This window comes from Ictalurus punctatus, chromosome 17, assembly GCF_001660625.3.
Source record: "Ictalurus punctatus breed USDA103 chromosome 17, Coco_2.0, whole genome shotgun sequence".
In the NCBI taxonomy this organism is placed as follows: domain Eukaryota; kingdom Metazoa; phylum Chordata; class Actinopteri; order Siluriformes; family Ictaluridae; genus Ictalurus; species Ictalurus punctatus.
In genome coordinates, this window is record NC_030432.2 from 10645084 (window position 1) to 10671876 (window position 26793).

At 38.6% G+C, this 26793-nt stretch overlaps 1 protein-coding gene across 4 annotated transcripts in view; it reads left to right on the forward strand.

The window, feature by feature from the left end:
- The window catches only part of sez6b (seizure related 6 homolog b), a 192797-nt gene that overhangs the window by 117175 nt on the left and 48829 nt on the right, over window positions 1–26793 (forward strand). For all 4 annotated transcript variants that reach the window (XM_053687355.1, XM_053687356.1, XM_017490176.3 and 1 more), the window contains exon 4: window positions 11563–11752. In XM_053687355.1, the coding sequence (XP_053543330.1) occupies window positions 11563–11752 (190 nt within the window). The remainder of the gene's footprint in view (window positions 1–11562; window positions 11753–26793) is intronic.

The window sequence follows — 26793 nt, forward strand, 5'->3', positions numbered from 1 at the left end:
CTAGCCCTTGTTTTCAATTTTCTGAGCGCTTCTCAGCCATGTTGCCTTGAACCAATTTCTGCAGTAGTGTGTAGGGGATTTTGGTGGTAATGAAACTAGAGACCGGGGTGAGGTGAATGTTAAAATGAGATAAGCGTCACCATGAAGATTGTGTGAATGTCCTGGGGAGGCTGTTACATTCTCACCCCAGGCCTTTATTCTACCCCACGCAGAGGTTGACAATAAAGTATTTGTATGCTGATAAGGCGTGGGGCACAAGTACAAGTGTGTGTTGCAATTATTGGCACGAGGAGACACAAGCTGTAATATCTGGGTGTTCAATCTATTATAAAACTGGTTCTGTCTATTAGATTTTTGCATTGTCAAACTAAGTGTGTTTGGTAGGCATTCAAGAATTCTGTCTTCCTTGCATTTTCTCAGTATTGTAACTGAAGGATTGTTTTGCTGCAGTCTCTTTAAAGACTCAATAGAACTATTTCTTTTGTGTCCTCCAGCTCTCACTGTATGTGTCTGCCCAGGGCTGGAATGACCTTGTGGAGAGCATCAGTATTCACCGCACCTATTCGCTGTGGATTATTCAGGTGCTGAAATAGAAGAAGGAATAATGAAGGGGGCTTTGTACTAGGTGACATGTTGTTCAATCTCTCTGCCTGAGAGCAGAGTTAATCTCACCTCTTCTCTTTATCACATGGCTGGCTCCATGCCATGCAGCTCTTTTGTGGGAAAAGACATGCAAATGACAAGTGTAGAACTTGTCATGTAATTTGGAGCACAGTAGCAGAAGGGTTTGGTGAATGCAGGACAGTGCTCCTCTTTCTTCTTCCATGCAGTAATGTGTGTGAGGGACAGAAGTGATGGAGATGAAGCATATTAGAGTTTGTCTGCAGCTTGCGTGGGATATCAGTCAGCTATGCTCTTTCATTGTCTTGCCAGATGGCACAGATCTTTTCACTTGCTCTTATCCTATATTTACTCCTATGAGTGACTCTCCCTCTGGGATTTTTTTTTGTTTTGGGGCTTTTTTTTTTAGTTTAACATAACATTTTGGCTTCTCTAATTCATGCTTAACATACCTGTACGTACAGTCACATTACGCCAAGAGCAAGGAAATGATCGGCAGTTATTTCTTACGAAAACATATTAGGCAACCCATCTACATGGAAAATGTTTTCTATCCATAGACATCATTCCCTGCACTACAAATTAACAGGATAGACAGACCAACATTGAGGCTCCATGTGCATCCTTTGCCTTTCCCAAAAGAGAATGGTTTTTCACTGCCTTTACCAGCAAACAGTATAACAGAATTAATGCCGAAACAACAAAACAACACATAAACTAAATAAATGCATACATACACAGTACATTTTTGTTTACAACAATGAAAATAGCACATTAAGTATAACATAATAGGTATTTGTACTGTCACAGTGACAATGTTATTCAGCAGGTTTTTGATGTTTCCAGCAACTGCTAAATTCAGGATACACAAGTTCTGTTCGATTTTTTTGTTCAAATCAAGTCTCACTTAGCAAGCTCATATGTCATATCATCATCATTTTGTGACTCTGACATAGCAGACATATTAGAAATGCAATGCACTATAAAGTCAGTCTGACATACAGTACTGTTCTAAGTCAGCCTGGAAATTAGTCATAGCACAAAAATCTGTTACTTGACTCAGGTTTTTGTCAGCTTAACATAAAAAACGATCATATGCAGTCTCTGACAATTAAACTGTTATAAATGTTTACATAAGTTAAATAAAATAAATAAATAAATACATTTGCTATGAAAGGCTCATGCAGGTGTCATGTAGCCCCAAGACACATTGTTCTTCAGTAAAGGGTTGGCACTCAATAAAGGTTTGTCATGTTTCAGTGGATTTGTTCAAAAATTCCATAATAATTTGTAAGGGTGCTACTTTTTCAATATTTTTCCTCAAGCTAACTTCTTTGCCAAAGAGTCTTTGTTTAGTGGATTTTTAATATGCTGACCTGGTTTCCACATATCAGAGCACTAGTGGAAAATGCTTCTATTTTGCATTTGAAAAAGTATTTGCCTGGTCACTAATTTCTTCTGCTTTTGTGTTTTTTGTTTTTTGTTTTTTTTTTTTTGGGGGGGGGGGGGGGGGTATTTTCTTAAATGAATATTAGCTTTGTAGCTAACGTTAGCTTAGGAAAATAACCACAATCACTAACAGTATAACGCACCAAGTTAGCTTTTGTTCAAGTTGGATATCTAGGTACAGATCAACACCGGTGATACAACTGATGAATATAATGTGGTCTTGCATTAATTTTCCGATGACTCATTTGTGCTTAATAGGTACATGGTCTGTATAAATTACAGCCTGTGGGCACTTCTGCCGCATCCTTTAGCGAATGTTGTTTTACAGTGAAAAGCTGCACATCGGGTCATCTTGACAGTTTTCTTGATTAGTACAAGAGTTCTTTTAGTCAATCGGTAAATAAAAACCATCAGTAGAAAAGTATTGTATTTGTTTTTTGTTTTTTTTTGTAGTAAATACATGGCAGGTAGGGAATCGTAAAATGGCCGCCAAAGCATTTCCGGTGGCTTCACCTACTGCTGGCAGTTTGGAATTCTATGAGCTGTCCAGTTATATATATATATATAGATCAATGTTATAACAAGTTGCTGCCAATGACCATAAATGATAAGATATGTGTCAACAAAGTTAAGTCGATTTTAGTTTGAGAGGAATTTATATGAAAGAAGATGTGAGAAATATCAGATATTTAGGTGGGAAAATATGATTAATTATAATGTTGGCTTGTTGTATGTGTCTCTTGCATGTTCATCACTGTATCATATTCATCAATGGCGCGCTCTTCCAGAAATCTGAATCACTCTACAGCTGGAAAGGTCAGCAAGGTTTAACCAGGCAGGTAATGCTTTCATTATGGGAAAGACTTAATTCACTATACCTAAATCCCTAAACGTCATATAATCACCCACCAGTGGCACAGACAAAATGCAATGAACATGTTGCATCAGGTCTATGACAAACTTCCAACTTAATTTCAGTGGGGGAAAGTGCCACCCCATCTCTTTCCTAAAGTGCTATTAATTTTTACACTTTAGTAATGGATAGGGGAAAAAAGTTAAACCTCAAAAACAAGTCATAAATACAATCGTAGTTTCTAATACTCTGGGCTGCATTGCTGTCAGGGGACTTTGTGAGTCTTAGAATGATCACCCAAACTATGATCTTGATATAACTGAACTAAAACTCATGAAATTGCAGATTGAAAGGAAAGTTACCATTTTGCCATCTGAAAACATTTTGACTAAGCTGAAGATGGCTTTCCTTAAGGGCCTGGAAAGTTTCTTCCCATGGTGCTACTACTACTACTACTACTAATATTATTATTATTATTATTATTATTATTATTATTATTATTAATAATAATAATAATAATAATAATAATAATAATAATGTGTTCAACCTCTTGAAAATCTTCATGGGAAGCTCCAACAAGTACTAATGAAAGAGAGTCAGCACTTGTATTTCTTTTATTCAATTCTACAATTCTACTTAAATGTGTTGTTGTCTTGGTGGATTTCGTCCAACTATTAATTTAAAGATAATTACTTAATGCCGTTGGGAATATATTTCAGTCCTTAATGTGTTTGTTTGTTTTATATGTCTTTGAGTCATTAATTCCTACGCTGAATATTTGTGATGTAATTTTTTTTCCCACTGACTCAGAAACACTGCATTATGCTGGTTAGGGTGGTTTGTTTTCTCTGCCCCTATTTCTCTCTCTCTCGCGCTCTTGCCTGCTCGTGCACTCGCACAGTAAATCCATCTCCATCTGCGCTGACTATGATCCAGATGTGCACTGCAGAACAGGTGCTAGCAGTGCATCATTTCCTCTGTCTCTTAATCACAGGCTATAATTACGAGTGTGAATGCAGTTCTGCCCACTTTTACCCACCTTCCCCCTTCACCCACCCCTGTCCAGAAACGAAACACACTAATTAGAGGAGATATCCTTCCTTCCTTCCTCTCCTTCTCTCGCCCTCTATTTCTCGAGTGAAGTGCGGCCAAGGGAGCAGATGAGCCGAGAGCAGCGGGGAGTAGAGGAGGAAGAAAAGAGAGAGAAAGGTTGTTTGAGCTCTTCGATGGAGAGTTCTGGGGTTTTATATTCGTACATCATAAAGGAAGAGAGGGAGAGATCAGCTTTCACGGCAAGACTAAGATTTACATAAGATTCCGCAAGAGCACTGGGAGCACTGAGAGCACTGAGAGTCATGTGTTCACACAGCACCTGTAGGAGTAAACCATAATAAACCTTTTAAACTCATGGTCAATCCTCTGTGCTTTGGAAAATCCACAACATACACAACCTCTCCACATTTCATTTAGCTTATGATTATTCAGAGCTGTTTTTTTTTTTTTAAACCAAGAAGGAAGTATCTTAGAGATGAGCAGCCTTAGGGAGTAATGGAATACGTGTAACGGCATTACGTAATCAGGATACAAAAAACTTACAGTTATGTCAAAAAATAAAGTAATCAGATTACAGGTGCATCTTGTAAAAAATGGGAATACCACCAGGGATTTTTGGGGTTTTTTTTTTTTTTTTTTTTTTTTTTTTCATTTAAAACTAAAGAAATGAATCTTTTGATAATAACACAATATAGACAGCTGCTTGATTATAGTTCTGGTTCTTTCTTGCTAGTCGTGGCTTTCATGAGCAACTTTCTGGTGCATATGCAAAATTTATTTGGTAGAAATGAACACAAATTGTTGCCTGAAATGCTTTTGTTAGGATGACCATACGTCCTATTTTTCCTGGACATGTCCTCTTTTTCGGACCTTAAAAAAGCATCTAAGTTTTAGAAAATATCTGGGATTTGGCTTTAGTTTCATTATGATGTGCTTATGGTCTAATACTGCAAGATGTGTGCTTATATTTGCATTGCTTTAACCCCTCTCTGTAATTTCCTCCTTCTCACTCACCAGTTGGTCGATTATAAAAGGCTTGCAGCAACTACTGGCCAAATTCTACCTCTCAAACATTAGTCTACTCTCAGCAAGCGTGCGACGACGACATGCTGTTGTGTTCGACATCAAACAATTTCTTGACAATAGCAGCAAATGACAGCTGTCCTGAGTCGAAAAAATTCCCATGGCCATATAAGGTCATTTTTAATGTCATGCTTTCACATTGCTTTGTATTATATGGTCCTTCAAATGTATAAATGATGGCAGAAGGTACACTCATGGCATCGAATATTTTATTTTATTCCATGGACATTCAAAAGAATGTAAGAAAAAAATGTGATTTCGGTGTCTTAAAAGTTGCATTCATAGCAACTCTGTTTTGAACGCTACTAAGACAATCTCATAGCAAGCACATGATATCTTTCCACTGATGCAAGCAAGAACAGGAGCTCAAAAATGAAGATGATAGGACAAGTAGTCGGTGTGAGCACTAGAAATATTTACCTACTAAATTCCTCTGTTTTTTTTCCAGAAAGAAACCTTTTGTTGTATTTTCTCTAGTACTTCTAATGTTTGAGAATTTGAGGTCTTAAAATGAACCTACATTGGAACATAGAGCTTGGATCCATGTCATAGAGGTCTTTGATACAGTTGAGATGCAATCCTAAAGCAAGGTCAGTAAGCATGGATGGGTCAGAAACACAGTTGATAATACAAACAAGGCCACAGGATTGTCCAAAGAGTAAAATAATAATGTTTGAATTCAATTGATAGCCTTCCCAGAAGAGTGGAGGCTGTTGTAGGTGCAAAAGTGGGACACGATTCCATATACAGTAAATTCCCATGGCTTTGGAATGAGATATGACAAGCTCATATAGATGTGATGTTCCGGTGTCCACATACTTTTGGACATGTAATGTATAGTCCAAGGCAAGGTCAATTATATCATTTTTGTTAAACACTGAAGACAATTGGGTTTGAGATCAAAAGAGGTATATGAGTGGATCAGAATTTCAGTATTAATAACAGTAATTAATAACAGTAAGTATTCTTATTGTTGTGATTGTGCACCTGAGTGTTCTTTGGGTGCATGTTTGTGTGTTGGGGTGTTTTGTCCTGTCCCAGATAAGCTCATTATTTTTGGCATGTCAGTACTGATTAGGGTAGCCCTGCTAGAAAGAATGCTGCTAGACATATTTGACCACTTTTGCTCATTGCTGTTGCTTCTGCTTCACGTTTGCTGTTGCTTCTGCCATTATTTTTCCCTTTCTCTCTCAGTCTCTCTCCCTCCACTGTTTTCAGACCTTCTTCTTTGTTTCTGTTATTCTCTCCTCTTGTCTCCGGATGTCTGTCCCTGTAGATTTCCCATGTTGGTTTACTATCTTGTGTCGAACAACTGTAGTTTATTTATCATGAGGTGAGAGGGGAAAGGAGTGGGTAAGTGTCAACTCTCCAGTGGGAGGAAGTCAGGATCACAAAGCGCTTTTTGTAGTCTCATCCCTCTTTGCTCCAGGGTTTTCTGCTAATGTGTTGATGTTAATGTGACACAGCATGCATCTCCAGATTAATTAACTGTCCTCCTACAGTCAGCACACTGATATATTCAGGAGCCTGTGTGTGTGTGTGTGTGTGTGTGTGTGCGTGTTTGTGCGTGTGTGATAAAGAGAGGGGAATCTCAGAATATCTTGTGATTGTATATTCATGTTTATTGTCTATCAAATTTGGCCATATTTTACCGAGCCTATGTTTTGTACGTGAATCAATTGATGTGACTTGTACAGACAAAAACATAGCCAAACTAAACATACATTCGCACAACTTACAGAAACACTTTCTGAAACATTTCCCTGATTCTAGAGCTCCATGTGAACAGTGATGCAACGGCAGCCCTCCTGTTGATTCTTTTCTCAGATCATACTACTCAGATTCTGGTACTCAGCCAAACACATACTGCACTCTTCTCCTCAACCAGAACACAAACTGCTTCTCTTTCAACAGACCCCTAGTCAGAAAAAAAACATTCCACTTTATTTCTTTTAGGCTTTATTTATGACTCCAAAGCTGCCATGTTAGGCCTAGAGAAGAAAGACACAAGAGCATCACAACTTTGCTTGATGACACAGTGGCAATAGTCTTGAATGACATTTATACCTTAAAAACATCTCTATCGTTTTCCGGTTCTTGTTGTTAAACTTAACCCTGTGCTCCCACTATAACACCAACACATTAATGTCAGCCTGGCACTAATGATTGTAACTGTTATTGGTAACCAGATTTTATAAAACCATAGCACAGGTTCACCGAATCTGGACAGTTGAAGATTGGAGAAAAAAAAAGTCAACTGGTCTTTGTCCAAGCTTCACCTGTACAATTTCAGTGAACCTGTACCTGCTATATAGCCTCTGATTCCTGTTCTTGGCTGACAAGCGTGGACTGGAACCTCTCCACTTTCTACAGCCCATCCACCTCAAGATTTGACATGTTGTGCATGCTGAGATGCTTTTCAGGACACCATGGTTGTAATGAGTGGTTGTTTGAGGTACCTTAGCATTCCTTTAGCTCAAACAAGTCTGGCCATTCTTCTCTGATCTCTCAAATCAACAAAGCGTTTCCATCTGCAGAACTGTCGCTCACTGGAGATGTATTGCATCATTCTATGTCAAATCTAGAGACTTTGGTGTGTGAAAATCCCAGGAGAACACTGAAATCCCATTTTCCCCATTCTGATGTTTTATATGAACATTTACTGAAGCTCTTGACCTGTATCTGCGCGATATTGTTAATTGCACTAGTGGATAATTGCAAAAAATGATCAGGGGAATAGATGTTTCTGATAATAATAATAATAATAATAATAATAATAACAATAATAATAATAATAATAATTTATTATTATTTTTATTATTTTGATTATTATCATCATCATCATCATCATCATCATCATTATTATTATTATTATTATTATTGTTCTTCACCATATCAATACCATACTGATATCAGAGCTCTGAGTATCACAATATTGATATGTATTCCACACTGATCCGATATTGACATTTCACTATAGACTTGACTGATTGTTGTGCAATTTTTCTGCTGCTAAATGGTTTTAATGCAAACTCCAACATTGGATTTTGTCAGGTAGCACTAGTGCTCCCATTTCAGAAAGCTAGCTTTGGCCAGGCTATGTCAGAGAGTACCAGCTTTCTCAGTGCTGCTCTCCTCCAGCATCTCAGCCAGCAGCAGCTGTTTTGAAATTGAAATGTCTATTTATTTTTGAACCCATTGCTGTATCTCCTAGCAAGGCTTTTCTTTTCTTTTCTCATGCTTTCTTAACACAACTTTTCTGAATGTATTCTGAGCTGTAGTCATGAATATATTTTGGCACAGCCTGCATAGGATAAGTAACAAACATATAAAATATCAAAATATAACAAAAAAATTACATTTCATATTATTATTTGGTTCTATTCAATCAAATGTTTAATGAGTTTTACAGACTTCAGATCAGTTTTTGTTGGATACAAGTTGGTTGGCTAACAACACATGGTATATATGATTGAGAAACACCCGTGCATTTATTTGTGAAGTATTGCTAATTGAAAATTGCAGAAATATGGACAACAACTATCCACTGTGATGGCTAAATTTTGACAGATTGAAGTAGGAAACAAAAAAGGGAGCAGAAATACATGCACTCTGCTTTCAGAAAAAGTTCAACAGCATCAGGAATCATGTAATAGAGCACTAATTAACTTTTATTTACATCTGACATGATTCAAGTAAACCTAGAAGCCTGGAATTTGTATTATTTCTAGCCTGTTCTCGGGCATCTGTGAGATGACAGTTTTATAATTTTATAATTATAAAGTAAGCATGCCAAATCAGAAAAGCCCCTGAATATAAGCAATGCACTTCATCAATTACTTTCCATTCCTCTGCTTCACTTCATGCTGACTGATTCCCTGTGGACAGACTGTACGAGCAGGAATAACAGATTTGAGATTAGATTTCCCTCCTTCTAATCAAGTTAACTGTGCTTGGCACTAAAGGAAATGGACGTTTTCATCAACGTTGACCTGGCATGCCTAATAATGACATGTTTGCATGCCAGCATCTGCGTCTGTCTGACAAGTCCTGTTTATACAATGGATTATCCGTGTGGGAAAGGCAGTTGGGCCAAATGCCAACTCAAATTGGATTACAGCATGCGGTATTTTGGATGTATTTTATTATGCCAGGGCTTTTAGTGTAATGTGATTACTTTGCAATGCACATGTTGTATAGACCACACTAAGACTTTATTAAGTGTGAATAAATTCTTGAGTACCTGTTGAGTATCCATATTAACCATAATAAATGTCTAACTATTGGATATTAACTTGTATACCAAGACCTTAACATGTAATATTGCCGAATTTAATGCTAAAGATGAAGCAGATCTGAATGCAGTCTCTGTAGTAAAGGTGCAGCAGAGCTGTATTCCTATGTGAATTAATTACACATCTCTAACCCGAGAGTGATGCGTGTGCTAGTAAGTGTCAGGCTTCATTAACCTGTCCCAGTATCTGTATGAGGTTTGACTCGCTCTCTAGGTCACTTCCATTAAGCTGAATCTGACTCTCATTATGTTTGGAGAGCAGAGGCCATGCAAGGCCTTCTTGGCCAGCTTATATAAGCTCTGTAATGTTTCATTCACACAGTTGAATTCATCAGGCCATGTCTGTTTGGTAGGCTTAACCTCAAGGATACACACTTGCTGCAGTTTTTGTGCTGCACACCACAATGTCACAACTCCCCCAGCTGGGACACTGACTCACAAGGTTGTTTACTATGTGAAAGCGAAGACAGGGAAAGACAGCGCGACCTGAGTGAGGATGCACACACTGGCTCTTGCAGACAGGTGATTGTCACTCGGTCGGTTTTCCTGGGTAATTAATGGGCAGGTTTGGCAGAGATGTGGCCCAACAGTGGATAAAGATGCAACAGGAATGCAACAAACATGCCACTGACACTCTGTCTCAGTCCATGGCGCTGTAAAGCAAACTGAATCTGCTGAAGGCGTTGTCTGGGTTGTCTGCTATAATGATGTGTGGGAGAGCAATATTATTGGGTATACAATCTGGCTCGATGTAGCCTCAATATGCTTGCAATGAGTCAGAAATTAAGTTGCAGTTCACTAAACCTGTAGCTAATCTAGAAAACCATGCAAAGGAACCCTAAGTTTAGAACCACTAAGGCACAGATTTTAAACCCCAGATTAATACTGCATATTATAATAGACAATAAAAAAGGTCTTTAAAAGTACTATAAATTGGAGAACAGATGGCGAGACACTGGAGGAGAAAAGGCAGGGAAATTTCCATGCAAAGCTAGCCACTGCTAATTTATAAAAGGTCTTTGGGATTTTTAAAATGTCACATAAAAATGTCACATGAACTGTTGCTTTCAGCCAATGGGAGACTTCTGATCATGGCATATTTGCATATTCATGAAAGTAATGGATTCAATTAACAGCAAACACAATAATGAAGCTTAATACAGCCTCTATATTTTTGAGGCTAGAAAAATACAAAAGAGAACTCTAAAAATGTTTTTTTAAGCAGATTGTTTTTAGTCATTAGTTATTTTAGTCAACACTACATAGTGTTACTCAGAATAACATGTTACCTGACAAATATAACAATGAGGAGTGCATTTCTTTGCCCCAGCTGGGCACGCACTATAACCAGTAGTGAGGTATTAACAAATTCAAAAAGTGTTGTGGACCAACAGAGAGGTGGATGTCTACGAACATTTACTGATGAAGGCACAATCAACATGGTGCTGGCATACATAATCCCCTATTTATCGAGACTTTTGGGACACCCTTAATAAGAAACTGTATTTGAAGTATATATACACTGTAAAAAAATATGTTCCCAATAATAATGGGCAGTTTGAATGATGAATTCATGATGCTGATGAAAAAAAAAAAAATATGCAGAAAATTCCTAATGTGTTCCTAATTCATGAATTTGCATTCCTTAGACAGTATAATAATTTCTACTTATACTAAGTAACTAACTGAGTAAACAACATAGATGATAACATAGTCTCACAAGTGCATAATGTTATTTATTACAGACAATCCAGGAATTGTACTTAGTGTCCATAACAGATGTCAAACAGATACAGACAGAGAAAATGAAACAAGGCACTGGTCAAAACCTGCTAGTAATGCCACAGAATTGAAAACACTGATGAGAATTAATGTTAAGAACTGGCAACAAACAGTGCCACAACAGAGTGTACATGGACAAACTAATCAAGGCGTATAGACATAGAACAGGTGAACACAAAAGAGTAACAAACCAATGATAGGATAAAGATGGAGACAGGTCTAGAACAAAGTCAAAGCACACATGAGCACATGTTGTTCTCATGAAGATGAGAGAAAGATTTTTTTTCTCCAGAATTTCTACATCTAATTAATTAAGGTTAATAAGTTATATTTTAATTGATTACAGTCTAAACAGCCACAACAGATCAAATTTGATATGTAAAAGTGTGTCAAATTCACACCCTCTCTTTAACTTTCTTGCATTTAGGTGATGAATGTGAGTTTGGCTGAAGGGGACTCTGTGAGGTTTGAAGATCTGGGAGGCTGTGAGCCATCAGTGCTGGCTAATGAGTCCATCCTGATAAAGGGCCTGGTGGTGCGCAGCTATAGCAACCAGATCTCCGTTCACTTCCACAGCCGACGGCCCTGCCACGGCTCCTTCCTGCTCCTCTACCAAGGTCAGTGTTCCCATGTAGCAGCCGCCCAATCAGTGTGTGCGTGCGTGTGTGTGTGCGTGCGTGTGTGTGTGTGTGTGTGTGTGTGTGTGTGAAACAAAGAGGCTGCAATTGTGCCAGAGCTTGAAAAAAACCTTGCTTATGAGTGTACACTTGTTGATTAGATTGGTGACCGCGATTACGCATCTGGGAGGAAGGAGCTCTCAATCATTACTTTCCATTATAAGAGGCTCTCTGCGCAACGAGGGGGGAAATACACTTGCAATCAAAATTATTCAGCCCCCATTGCAAATCAGGTTTATTGTCAAAATGTACAGACATTCAGCTGTTTGCAGTGAACAAATAAAACAAAATCAATTGAAATAGTTCAACACAACGAATGCTTCAAGTGCTTTCCCCAAATTCAACTGAAAATGCAACTTATAATGACTTCTCAGTCTCAAAATGATTCAACCCCCTGAATAGAATCCCTCACAACAGCACAAATATGCAAAATAGGTGTTGTCTCAGGCACACCTGATGCAACTAATCAAGGGCTTCATTAATTGCACCAGGCATGCTTGAGCTGGAACAAATGAAATACCTGAACTGGCTAGGGGTTTGTTTAGTGTACACTAGCTGAACGGAGCAGAAAAAGCAAGCTATCAATGGCTGCAACCAGATTTCTGAGAAGGCAGGTTGTGAAAAACCTTTGAGTGACTGCAAAAGACCTGCAGCAAGACTTGGTGGCAACAGGCACTGAGGTTTCAGTGAGCACAGTAAGGCGTGTACTAAACGCAGAAGGTTTCCATGCCAGAAAGACATACGCCGCTACTGACCCAAAAGCACAAGAAATGTTGGACCGTTTCACAATGGATCAGCGATATGTCTGGAGGAAGAGGAATGAAGAAAGAACCTTCTGTCAGCAGTCAAGCATGGTGATGGCTTGGTAATGCTGTGGGGCTGCTTTGCATCCTCGGCACTGGAAACCTGCAGTGTGTAGAAGGCGAGATTCATTGAAGTATAAGGAAATCCTAGGAGATAACATCATGCTGTCTATGAGGAAGCATGGGTTTCATTGGACCTTCCAACAGGACAATGATCCCAATCATACCTCAAATTCCACCAAGGCTTGGTTGCAGAAGAAGTCCTGGAAGATTTTACAGGGCCATCACAGTCACCTGACTGAAAATCTCTGGTGGGATTTAAAGAAGGTGGTTGCAGCACACAAACCCAAGAATATTACTGAACTGGAGGCCATTGCTCATGAGGAATGGGCTAAGATTCCTCAGGAACACTGCCAGAAGCTGGTGTCTGGCTATGCATCTCGTTTGCAGCAGGTCATAACAGCAAAAGGGTTCTCTACTAAGGACTAAAAATGCTTGCCAAGAAGGGGATGGATAATTTTGAGACTGGAGAACTCATTATAAGTTGCATTTTCAGTTGAATTTGGGGAAATCACTTGAAGCATTCGTTGTGTTTAACTATTTCAATTGCTTATGTTTGATTGGTTTATTGCAAACAGCTGAAAGTCTGTAAATTTTGCCAATAAACCTGATTTGCAAGGAGGGTTGAATAATTTTGATTGCAACTGTACTTCTTGTTATCACTTGTCACCATTAATATTGCTTATGTTAGCCTGAAAATGACAGCTGCTGTCAATAGGCTTGCACATAATTACACTGGAGTAGGGCTCAGATGATATTCTCTGCTAATAGTCTTTTAACAGAGATATGTGACAGATCAGGAAAAGGGTTTTTGAGGTCTCGCTACATTGCCAAGTTTTGTTTCTCATTTCGCTGAGGTGCTGGATGAAAGAGAATTACTTTGTACGCAGGCAAATCCCTTTTGTTTCTGTGAACTAATGAACTGTGGCAGGTTAGCAGTGGGGTAATACAATTTCACAGGCTGATAACGTGGCTGTTGGATAAGAGAACCATTTTCCTCATTTTCTCTGTCTCTGTGTCTTTTTCCCTCTCCTTCTTTCTGGGTACGTGTATGTGTGGGGAGGGGAGTGGTGGTAATCAACTGTGTGTACCTCCCAGAGAGTGGATCCTGCCCAGCTTAACAGGAAAGGCTTTCATGCCTTTATTAAGCTCACAGCAATCATCCAAAGGCTTTGCCGAGCCCTATCTATAATGACTTGCAATTTTGATACCAAACGTCCAATTACCACCTGTCCTCCTTATGTGCTCCAACAAGCATGCTTGGTAGAGCTGCACAGGTGAGAATAACTAATATTGCAGCAGTAATTACATTTCCCGGTCATACTCTGCTAAAAAAAAAAAAAAAAAAAAAAATTGAGCAACATCCATCTATAAAAGAATATCTCATGAACAGTAACTTCACAAAACATTCATCTGATGTTTGACAGAACAGGACCTTGCTGAACCATTATATATATATATATATATATATATATATATATATATATATATATATATATATATATATATATATATATATAAACACTATATTTAAACAGACTATAAAGGACTGTTGATGGGGGCATTGTTCGGGCTCCTGCTATATAGCGTTAATGATTCTTCAAGATTCTGTCCATAGTCTAGTGCGGTGCACTCTACTGGACACCCCATCTGTCCTCCACACCTGCATGTTTGGCAGTAGCCTGCAAGATTTGACAGATGGGAGTTCCTCCAAATAGCAGCCTGCATCAGGAGGCAAGCACATTAAAGATTAAGGCCTCTCAATAATTCACATGACAATGAAAGGGCAGCATCGCCCCTCCCATCATGTATAGTTAAAGGTTAAATACAACAAGGCAGGATTGATGGACTGGATTCGGGAGGGAAGAGAAGTGAGCTTAGGACTTTCTGTTCTGACTCTCTGTTCGACAAATAATAATCAGTAACAATGCTCCAGCTCAAATGTTATGAGATACAAAGGTTTTGCTTACTTCACTGGGAACTCTTATACCAGTGTAGAGAGACTCATCAAATCAAAAGGTGCTTCAGTACTGATGTATTTCTAGAATTATAGAAACTTGAGTATTGTCATGAGATTTAAGTACCTATCAGACTAGTTCATCAATTAGATAATCGAGCAGTTAGGCAATTAATCACTGAATTAGACTTTGCTTACATATCGGGTATGATTTATTTCCTAAATCTTTTTTCTTTTTTTTAATGAGGGTTTTGTATGTGCCAGAACAAGCATAATTTAATGCCAACTTGCTGATGTTTTGGTTGGACACAAGCCAAATTTTTCATGCCTGTGCTCTGTTCCTATATTTGTGATTATACATTAATGCCCTGCACTGGCATGGGTGGAACACCACAAAAGAGGATAATGAGGAAGAAGGAGCCTTTATTTGTCACATGTACATAACAGCACAGTGAAATTCTCCACGCATTAACTAAATAGCACAGACTTAATTATTTATATCACACACTCACTTTCAGTAGCTCCCCCTGGTCAGGGTCACGGTGGATCCAGAGCCAATCCCAGGAAACCTGGGCGTGAGGTGGGAATACACCCTGGATGGGACGCTAGTCTATTGCAGGCCATCATGCACATCATTCACATCTGGCAATAAATGACATGATAAAAAATACACCTGTCAACCCTCTGCTGGTTCTAGGATTTGAAATCCACAATCAGATTCAATATTCTGTACGTAGAAGTCTCTATTTCTGCTGGTGTTAAATCTGAGAACAGTGAAGCGGCTCTCTGATGGCAAGAAGTTATCCAGCAGATAAGCAGATTTTTATTCTTTCTCTGCATGTGGTATAGCTCTGTGAGACAAGTAACAAGCTCTTGTTACAGGCAACAAAGCAAAAGTTTCAATAAAGTGAAAGCTGAAATTATCTGGGGTTTTTTATATTATGATTTACATTGTATAGGCAGTTTGTGGATTACATTAGGGTTTGTGGGAATTGTGTCTGGGATTAGTTTATTTAGTGAGTGGGTCTGATGGATGTTTCTCAGAATGTGAGGCAGGCACACTTTCAGACTATGATTGTGCCTGCTGTTGTCTGTCCTATGAAGATGTAATACACATTAACAACATGGCTTCATGTGGCATGTTTACTAATGCACTACTGGTACATTACTTGCTTAATGCATTGCCTTTATCTTTTAATTTGTTCATACATGTACTGTATGTTTTACAAATGAACAGATAGTAGAAAAATAGATAGTTAGATAGTTGTTAGATAGTTAGATAGTTGTTAAAGTGATCAGAATAAAGTGGTTACTGAAGATGAGTGAATTAATGAATCAATTAGTCAATTAATATGGATTTTATTGCAATAAATCCTGCTTAATCTACACTTAAATGTTAATCGCAAAATATGGCACAGTAATATAAAAATCAGTTCTGCAGGCAAATGTAATTATTTGGCAATAATAAGGTTGCTTGAATTATTATCATTTATTAGCTAAATTGCAATAAAAAAAACTGCCTGAAAACAAATTGAATTTAAATCAGACAACATTAAATGAAAGGTAAAAGGGCATTTAAAACATATTATGCCGTTGGAGCTTTGATGGGGATTGAAATTGGCTAATCATATTTCGTGCAGCGGTGGCACAAATGTCCAAATGTCCATAAAGGCCATGTTTTATTTATTTATTTTTCTTGTGATCTCAAGATAACAGTGGTAGACTTATGGCCTTCTAGCCGTAGGGTCATGGGTTTGATCCTGAGCTTGGTTGACTGTGTGGTGTTTGACTATATTTTCTCCAAATGTCCCCATCGAGATCAATAACGTCAGTCAGTAAGTCAGTCTGTAAGTAAGTCAGTAAGTCAATCAGTAAGTCAGTCACTAAGTCAGTAAGTAAGTCAGTCAGTCAGTCAGTCTGTCTCTCTGTCTGTCTCTCTGTCTGTATAACCATGGAGACAACCCAGTGCCTCAAACTGACTGGGAGTGAAACTGACAACCCATTCAGGATCACTATAGTGTTCACTACAGTTACACAGTCATGTGAAAAAATAAGTACACTGCATGGAAATTGTTGGTTTTTTGACACATTTGGATAAGCAAACATTTGATCATCTTTGAAACAGTGCCTATTAATAAAGGTGATGCACTCAATGACATAAAATTGACATTTTGTAGTAATTTTCACTATTTTAATTAACAAAAAAACAGACCAGTCACATGTAAAAAGTAAATACATCCCGACATTTATCACAACTTCAAATCGATAAAATTAGAATCAGGTGTTGAAGATTGGGTGCCAGTGATTAGACCCTGCTTATGGAGTGCATGTGGAACCTGTCTTATTTATACCCCTCTCATAGCTAGTGTCTGGTGAAGTGTGTTGTGTCATCATGCCAATATCTAAAGAGTTCTGTAAGGCCTTCAGAAAAAAGGTTCTGGATGCCTATGAGTCTGGCAATGGATTTAAAAAGATCTCCAAATTATTTGAACTACATCATTCTATTGTAAGGAAAATAATCTACAAATGGCGTAGATTTCAAACAGCTGCCATATTGTCCAGGACTGGTCGTCCCAGCAAATTCAGCCCAAGAGCAGGCCGTTTGATGCAAAAAGAAGTCTCCAAGAACCTGAAAATTTCATCACAGGATCTGCTAGTGTCCAAGTGCATGCTTCTACAATCAGAAAGAGATTGCACAAATTTGACCTGTATGTGAGGCATGACCGGAAAAAGCCTTTGCAAGACTACATTTTGCCAATGAGCATATAGGCAAAGACCGGGCCTTTTGGAATAATGTGCTCTGGACAGATGAATCAAAGATAGAGTTGTTTAGCCACATTAACAGCAGACATGTTTGTTGCGGACCAAAGACAACTTTTCAGGAGAAGTAACTCATACCAACTGTGAAGCACGGTGGTGGAAATGTTATGGTTTAGGGTTACTTTACTGCCTCAGGGACTGGACAGCATTCATTGAATCAACCATAAATTCTGCATCATATCAAAGTGTGCTTGAAGATAATGTGAGGCCATCTGTCCGAAAGTTAAACCGAAAGTGGACCTTTCAGCACGATTATGATCATAAGTACACTAGCAAATCTACCAAGGAATGACTCAATAGGAAGAAATGGAGGGTTATTATCGGCCTAGTCAAAGCCCGGATTTGAATCTCATTGAAATGTTGTGGGAGGATTTGAAACGGTCAGTACATGTAATGCAAATTTTAAGCAGCATTAACATGACCTAAATGAAGTGTGTGGGAGTTCAACACAAATGTTTGCCATGCATTTTCTGTACTAGAGCAGAAGCTCTTAACTTTACATTTCAGTGATTACCATGTTGTAGTATACCTCTCTACATGTAGATGTCTGTAAAGCTGCTTTGGACTAATGTCTATTGTTGAAAGTGCTATACAAAGAAAACTGAATTGCATTGAATTGAGCGTATCTCATTCTATTTGGTAGTAATTGAGTCATTCAAACTGCTTCTTCATGATTAAAGAAGGAATTTGTACAACACAATTTGCTGAATTATAGGTACTGAACACGGCCACAAGATTTGGAATTGCTATTATATTGTTCCACACAGTGATTGCAATGTGGTTTGCAATATATCAAAAACACTGCTGAGGTAAGTGTTGATTACCTCAATGATGATTTTTCCAAAATATTATTTACATGAATCATCTACACATCCAGAGAAAAAGTCATCAGGAACATTTGAGGTTTGTGAGAACACGTACAAAACAAAACATTTAACACCCTGATTTATTTCATTTAATTCATACAAGGTAATAAACAGCATGCAGCACATGGGCAAAGATTAATTACATAAATGACGTAAATAACACTATGTGAGGAAACATTAATTAAAATGAGTTCTATGTAATAACTAATCTCAAGAGTTGTGAAAGGTCTGGCTCTCAGTAAATATCTAGTATAAAAGCAACTTTGCTGTGGTAATATTGTCATTATTTTGTAAAAGTTTCTCATTATATAAGGAGAAATGGATTTGAGAATTTTTAATAAAAATAAGTGATTTTTTTCTGTCAAATGGCCGAAAGAGGCTTATGCAAACGTAATACCAGCCTTTCCTGTGTACTCATTTTTCCATAGTGACCTTCAGGCTCAGTAAATCACACTGCAAATGTAAAAATAGGCAAAACTGCTAAAATTGAATATTTATTAAGATAAACATGCAAAAGGTACAAGTACAATTTTTCACATGTACTGTAAAATACACAGTGCTCCATAGCCTCTGTCAGCCTCTGACTCCATAGCCTCTGTCAGAGCTGTGAAAATATCTGTCTCTAGTCTGGGCAACAGTGGCACTTCCAAAGTCATACAGATACATGCATTTCACTGAATCACTGAATAAATCCCTTAACTAGAGCACAATCTATATATAGAACAACTGAAGCAAAAAACAATCAACCTAATGAATAAACATTTAACACTTCTGGACCTGAACTGACAAACAGAACCTGCTGCTTAATGTTCCAATCACTTACATATGTTGGATCTTTGTTTCTGTTTCTCTCTCTCTCTCTCTCTCTCTCTCTCTCTCTCTCTCTCGCTCTCTCTCTCTCTCGCTTTGTTAATGATTTCAAGCATGTGCCAGACAGATGGGCAGAAATTCAATTGTCTTCCTTTAGGGTCACCTTGTTCAGTAGGATAATGTGTGAACGTTTTTATTAGATAAGCGTGAAGGGAGAGACAGATTTGATTACATGTCGATACACTTCTTCTAACCACCTGGATAATTAATTTCCTTCTACACAAGCACATTGTCAGGGAGATCTACAGACTAATGAATCCTGATCCCTCATTCTGGAGCCATGACTTTGAGTTATCAGAAATGACCCTGACTGCTTCAGTTTGGTATAATCTGCTTGACTAGCAGCAAAGACTGCTAACAATAACTCTATGCATTCAAGAAAATGGGCAAAAAAAAAAAAATCAGCTGAAATAAGTTGTATAAGCTGTATTGGTGAGAGAAATTTATTGAACTCTAGAGCATTTCTTAATGGTTTCAAATTGTGATTTATTAAAGTCCATTATTTTTAGGATTAGATCAGATTCTGATGTTGGCCTCTCTTCCTCCTTGACTTACATGTACAGCCCTGGAACAAGGGTGACCACACGTCCTGCTTTGTGTTGTAATGCACAGCATTTTAGTCCTTTGTACCACATCCCACAACTTGAGATGATGTCCCGCATTTTGATTTGAAATAAAGAATAAGTCTGGAAGCTGGGGCTTGCTCGAGCGCCAGTTTGTGAATGGAGGGCGGAGTCAGAGAAGGTGAGTGGCAAGGATTGCACACCCGCGGGGAATTATACTAATGAATCTTCGGTGTTGAAGTGAGCCGAGGTGAGAATAAAAACAGGAGAGATAGGTGCATTGAAAGAGCAAGTTAACCACCACAGAGCCGTGTGTGTCTATGAAATAAAACCGCTGAAGAGAGAAACATAACAATATAGCACCTTTTCAGTAGTTTCAAGCCTGCCTCCAACTTCCTCATTCCCTGTCCGAATCTGGGAAAGTGTTACACTAAGGTTTTAGTTTTCTCATGTTTCTATGATAATATTTCAGTAAATTATAAACCGAAATAGACGGGAAAAAAAAGACGGGGGCAGTGGCGAAATCTGACATTCATCCAATGGTTGTGAAGAAAGTATTGAAGCCTGTCATCCAAGGGCTGCCAGCTGTCACTCAAACTGGGCATGCCTGAGGACAAGCCATGTGATAAAATGTGATATATTAAATGACATATAAATGTGACATTTTGTAGTAATTCACAATTTAAATGAACAAAAAACAGATCAGTCACATGGAAAAAGTAAATACACCCCTACATTCATCACACCTTCACCTTAAAATCAGGTATTCAGGATTGGGAGTGCAGGTGGATCCTATCTTATTTATACCCCTCTCATATCTAGTGTCTGGTGTACTCTTTGCTATTGAGGTGTGTTGTGTCATCATGTCAAGATCTAAAGAGTTCTTTAAGGTCTTCAGAAAAAGGCTGTGGATGCCTATGAGTCTGGCAAGGGATTTAAAAAGATCTCAATTACTTGAAATACATCATTCCACTGTAAGGAATATTATCTACAAACGGCGCAGATTTCAAACAACCGCCAGGACTGGTCATTCATCAAATTCAGCCCAAGAGCAGACCATCTGATGCAAAAAACGTGTCTCTGAGAACCTCACAATTTGGAGAAATGGAGAGTTATTGAATGGTCTAGTTAAAGACCAGATTTGAATCCAGTGAAATGTGGGGGAGATTTGAAATGTGCAGTACATGCAAGAAAACCTTCAAACAGCTTGCAACTGAAAGAATATTGCATAGAAGTGAGGTCAAAATTCTAGCAAGCCTGGTGGACAATTGTGCAAAATACCTACAAAAAGTTATTTCTGCTAAAGGGGACAATACTAGCTTCTGAGGCCAAGTGTGTACTTACATTTTCCACAGAAGAATCTCACATCTGTTGATATTTCTGTTGAATAATTGAGTGTGTTTGTTCAAGTATATCAGCGTCATTAATAGGCACTGTTTCAAAGATGATCAAATGTTTGCTTGTCCAAATATGTGTTTAAAAAAAAAAAAAAGCCCACAATTTCCATAGGGTGTGCTTATTTTTTCACATGACTGTAGCATAGCCAGTCCACCTACTGAAATTTTTTCTGGATGTGGAAGGAAACTGGCGAACCTTAAGGAAACCTGTGCAGACACAGGGCGGCTGTGGCGCAGGTGGTAGCGCGGGTTGTCCACTAACTGTAGGGTTGGCGGGTCGATTCCCAGCCCCGGTGGCTCCACATGCCGAAGTGTCCTTGGGCAAGACACTGAACCACAAGTTGCTCCTGATGGCAAGTTAGCGCCTTGCATGGCAGCTCTGCTACCATTGGTGTGTGTATATGGGTGAATGAGACACAGTGTAAAGTGCTTTGGATAAAAGTGCTATATAAGTGCAGACCATTTAACATGTGAAACATCACACAGTCAGTATCCAGAGCTCAGAATTGAACCAGGGACCCTGGAGCTGTCTTGATTCTCTGTCTTAATAGATGATAGCTGCAGGGGGTGATCAGAATGAAATGATATTTAGCAGAGTGTCTACATTTAGATTTGTTAAAGAGTTATGATGTGCAGGCTGTATTTCATCGCTTTGGCAAGTTTAACCCACACTAAGGTTGGATAATTTCTGCAACAATAACTTTACCAATCATTTGCCTCATAACACTAAAAAAGCCATTAATGAAGCTAAACCACCCCATCCTCATTCATTTCATTTTATGATTGTATAATCCAAAATCTCACTCTCTCACTAATCCATCATTATTTATGTAGCTTTTTTGGCCTATAAGTAAAGCTATTTAGAGGATATTTTGTACCCGTCCAACTGATCTTACATGTAATATAAGTAAATGACCAAACCCAAACATGGTGCTAAAATATTAATTATAAGAAGACACAGTACAGAGACAGACACATGTATCTGCCTGTTGTGTACCAACATTGTGTAAACTGTGTTCATATACAATCAGTTATAGTGTCCATTGTGTACATGCACGTCAGGGACGACAGGCTTTATAAAATGCTTTCAGTAGCATTTTCTGTGTCAGGTTTTAATAACTTAATATACTTCAGCCATTCCTCAGAGAGGAAAAGTGCCTTTTGTAGGATGTCCCAGAGGTTTAGAGAACTGGTTGCACACCTCTCTCTCGCAAATGTATTCCTTATTACCTACTTTCTCTATCATTGCATCCCACACAGATTTATGATGGAAATATAAACGGCTAAAAAATAAGGAAAATAAACATTTTTTAAAAAATTCACAAGGGTAGTAATTGCATGCAAATAGCTTCTGTGCACACTATCACCTCCTATCTGGAGCTTCACTTAGTTAGCCTTTCGTGGAAAGAGATCAGTAAAATGTTGGGAAAGAAGAATATGACTTAAGCAGAAGAGCCTTCATCCACTCTACAGTGATGATGTGACTTTACATGATTAGTAGATAAGTCTTAATATTTTATCTTGGCAGCCATTATATTGTCAGTTTTGCACACAGTGAAAGTAGTGCTCTGTGTGCACCACGGAGTAGTTTGTGAACATTATGAGCTACATGTAGCTAGAATTGGATACAATTCCTGGCTGTACGAATACAGTATTGTGGTGAGTTTCCTCCAAATCACAGCCCTGGTTCACAGCTTTTGAGGTCCTCCACTCGGTTATTTATCCTTCTCCACTGATACTGAGTGCAGTGAGGAGCGCTCATATAAAACAGTGGAGTAACAGCTCCTAGTCTCCACCTGTTTCCTTTGAGATTGTGCAACAAAAATAGCTAGTTCCCTTCTCACCAAAGAGCTTTCAGGAATGTAGCATGAACGCAGTATGAAGCCAACCTGAACACAAAACCTACAAGCAGATCAGCATGCCTTGACTTCAGAAGGCTTCCGTTTTGACATAAAAGCAACAAATACTTTCTAACATCCAGTGCTGCCTACTGAAGTAAACACTTTGTATTGTCTTGTACATATCACTTGCTGTGATTCACACAAAACACTTATGCAAAAGATTTGATATACAGTATATAGGCTAAGATATGTTTTGTGAAGGTACTAGCGATGCCAGTATGTCGACTCTTGCACTACTCTGTAGTGTGATTTCAATATACTTATGCACAACTGAAACTCTTAGACCTTTCTTTAAAAAGCAGGAAAAAATTGTGGCCTGTCTGCAGAATCAGAAACTATGAAGAGATTATAATTGGCCTCTAAAGAATTATAGGAGGGGGTGGTTGGGGAGGATAATAATGTTGCTATATTTTTTTTTAAGTTATCTGAAAACTGCTTTATTTTAAGGATATTTACATTTTTCAAACTCAGAGAGAAACTAATTCCAATGATACTAAGGAGTTCATTTACAAAATGTATTCATCTAGTCATGGTAGTCGTTAACTGCTTTTTTTAAAGGCTTTATCAAGTGTCTTTGTCAGAAAAGAATCAGAAGCTATTTTTGCATATAATTTTAACATAAAATCTGACAAATAAGGAATATTGGGCGCTTCAGGTTAGGCCACCTAAATATACAATAGTTAGTTACATTCAGCCATAAGAACAGAAACAGATATGTTGATCTATATTGATATAAACTGAATGAGACTGGTTAGCAACAGAGTTAGTTGGTTTCCAGTATACACAGCTTTAAATTCCCTGGAAGCTGAGGATGAACACTAGCTACGAGTCTGCTAGCATCTGGTTTAGATGTCCCCTGTGCTGATTTGAACCAGATCTGAACCAGGAGTTGCAACCTAAACTGCTTGCTAATCATAAATATCCATGACATCTTCTTGTCTCAGTGAGAGGGACATGAGCTGTAACTCATTGGAGAAACAAGGCTTTTCTCATGAAAGTGGTCCATTTGGGAGAGTGTCACTTTGGAGAGAGATAGTTACCTGCCTCCCTCACTGTGGGTTGTGCAGAGCTCCATTGTGAGAGCAGAACCCATCAACTAGGATCGTCTATCTAACACTCGAACCCCCTTTCCCCCCCCTAATTTTCTCCCCAATTTAGTCATGGCTAATTCCAACCCATCAGGCATGCCTCCCCTGTCACACGACAGCTACCAACCAGGGAGGACAAAGTGATTTTTGCTACCTCTGTGTGCATGAGCTCACCATGATTGGCTAGTGTCGCTGTAATTGATAAGAGGGAAAGGGTATGAGACCCCTCTCTTTCTGAGAGCACAGCCAATTTTGCTCTTTGGGCTTCTGGGCACAGATGGCTATAGCATCAGGATCATCCAGATGATAATGAGAATGCTTTTCTGTTGCGCCACTCGGGAGCCCCACTCAAACTCTTCTTACTGGTCCTGAGACACCACGACATGCTGGTTCATTTGGACAACATTGTGATGATTGAATATATAAATAATCAGGCAGCACAAGGTCAGATGGTACTATCCACCTTGCACAGAATCTCCCCAGGTAGAACCACTAACAGTTAGCCTCTGTGAGAGCAATTGTATACCTGCCAATGCTGTAGTGGACATGTTGTTGAGACAGGGCATATCCCTGGGAGACTGCTGTGGTGGTGTCTGCACCTTGAAGTAGTGTCCCAGATCTGGGAAAAGTTTGCTTCATTTATCTTTGCTTTATTTAAAAGTTGCATAAATATTGTCTATTTTCCCATATGCCTCACGCAAACTTCAGGATACAGAATGTTTTCAAAAGAATTTCTTGAAATCCATTTTTAAAAACTGTAGCTTGAGCTATATCAGTATGATTTTTTATCAGTATGACATTTTCAAGCAGGCAAGTGTTTAACTTTTGTCACGTAATTGAACATAATGAAGGTTAGGATGGATGCAAGTGTATATAAGAGTTTTATTAAAGATAATCAGGCAGACAAATCCAAAACATGAGACAATAGCGTGGTCAAAAAACAGGCAATAGGTCAGGCGATCGGCAAACGGGCATAAACGAGGCAAAACAGGAATTGAGAATGAGGGTGAGAATAAGATCAAAACTAGGACACAAAACATGATGAACAACGGCTTGGTAAACAGAAACTCATGTAATACTTCACAGAGAGTGAATGCATTGAAAGTCCTTTTAAACTGTGGTTGTGGTTGTGCTGTGAATTGGATGCAGGTGTGCGTGATAAGAATGATGGTGAGCGTTCTGGGAATTGCGGTCCATGGCGGCCATGTTTGCATGGCTGCCGCAGTGCAGTATGGGAAATGTAGTCACTGGTTTGCTGTGATATGACAATTGTGACTACATATAAACTATCCATTTACATTGACAAATGTTTAGATGGACTGCAGTCCAGAGGGTTGCTGAGGTTATGGCTATTATTGTTTCCTACTGACAGCAGCAGACTGCTCTATCAGAAGCATCAGTGACAGTAATGATGCAGAACCATAATAATTACGTTAATGAGTGGTTGTGGCCCAGGGAGTATGTTAGCAGATGTGTTTAATGATGAGGTCATGTGCTTCTGTGCTAGGGGTGAAAATTACGAGGCACTAAATAAAATCCTTCATGACATGAGTCATGTGGAAACACAGGTTTGTCACATACACACAGACTTTTGAGACTGAAGGATTTTTTTTTTTAAGTAAAAGAAAGGTCTCTGCACTGCAAATTCCTTGGTGACCAATTGTGAACAATGGTTGACATTGGGTTCAAGATGTGAATCCTATCTCCGGGAACATATGGTACTGTTCAAAAGTTCACTGTGCTCTCTCAGTAATTGCCTCTCTGCAACACTTCAGTGAGAATTGATCTACAGCTTAAAATATGCCATTAAATTCAGAACATCACTGTGCATCATTGCTGAAAACAATAATCCTCTCAGATATTTATATTGCACAGAATGGATCCACGTCCCAGTAAAGTGAGTTCTATTGCCTGCATACAGTAGTGAAGGAGAAATTCCCATCACTACAATGTACAGATAAATTACTCTATTGTGCTAATGTAAGGCAAGCAGAAACAGGTAAAGGTGAAGGAATAGTATTGAGTTAGAAGGAAAGCTGCACAGAGTTTAAGTGAAGTAAGACAGGCACACTGGGATGCTGACAGGATATCTAAAGCTACCTCAAAAGCTTGTGTACCCCATCCCAGGGCGCACAGTCTCTATACCAGTGAATTTTATCAAAAAATATCCATACAATATAAGTGAATCCTTTCCTTACACACTGTACAGGGGTAAAAAGCCCAACATCAGACTACAGTTGTAATATTTGAGACCAAGACCACAAGATCAAGACTACAACTATGGTTCAGTGACTCACCTCATGGTCATCTATAGCAGTTGTTAAAACTAAGTTCTTTTTTCTGTAGCACAATCCTACAATCCCCTGATTTATTTAACCTTAGAAGTTAATTGTCATGCTTTGACAATACTAGAGGAAATGACTGCAGGTTAATATAATCACCATGGTTTAGTAGCAGAAATTGCATGAGACAAAAGGGCTGGTGAAGGCAAAGTCAGAAAAACAGGCAAAAAAAGGTCAAAAACCATATAACAAGCAGAGAGCAAATGACTAGAAAAAAAGTGTTAAGCCAGAGCACAAATACCAAAGGGCAAGAGGAACAATCATACATGTCCAATAATACCAGAATGCAAAAATACCAAGGCTTATTAATGAGA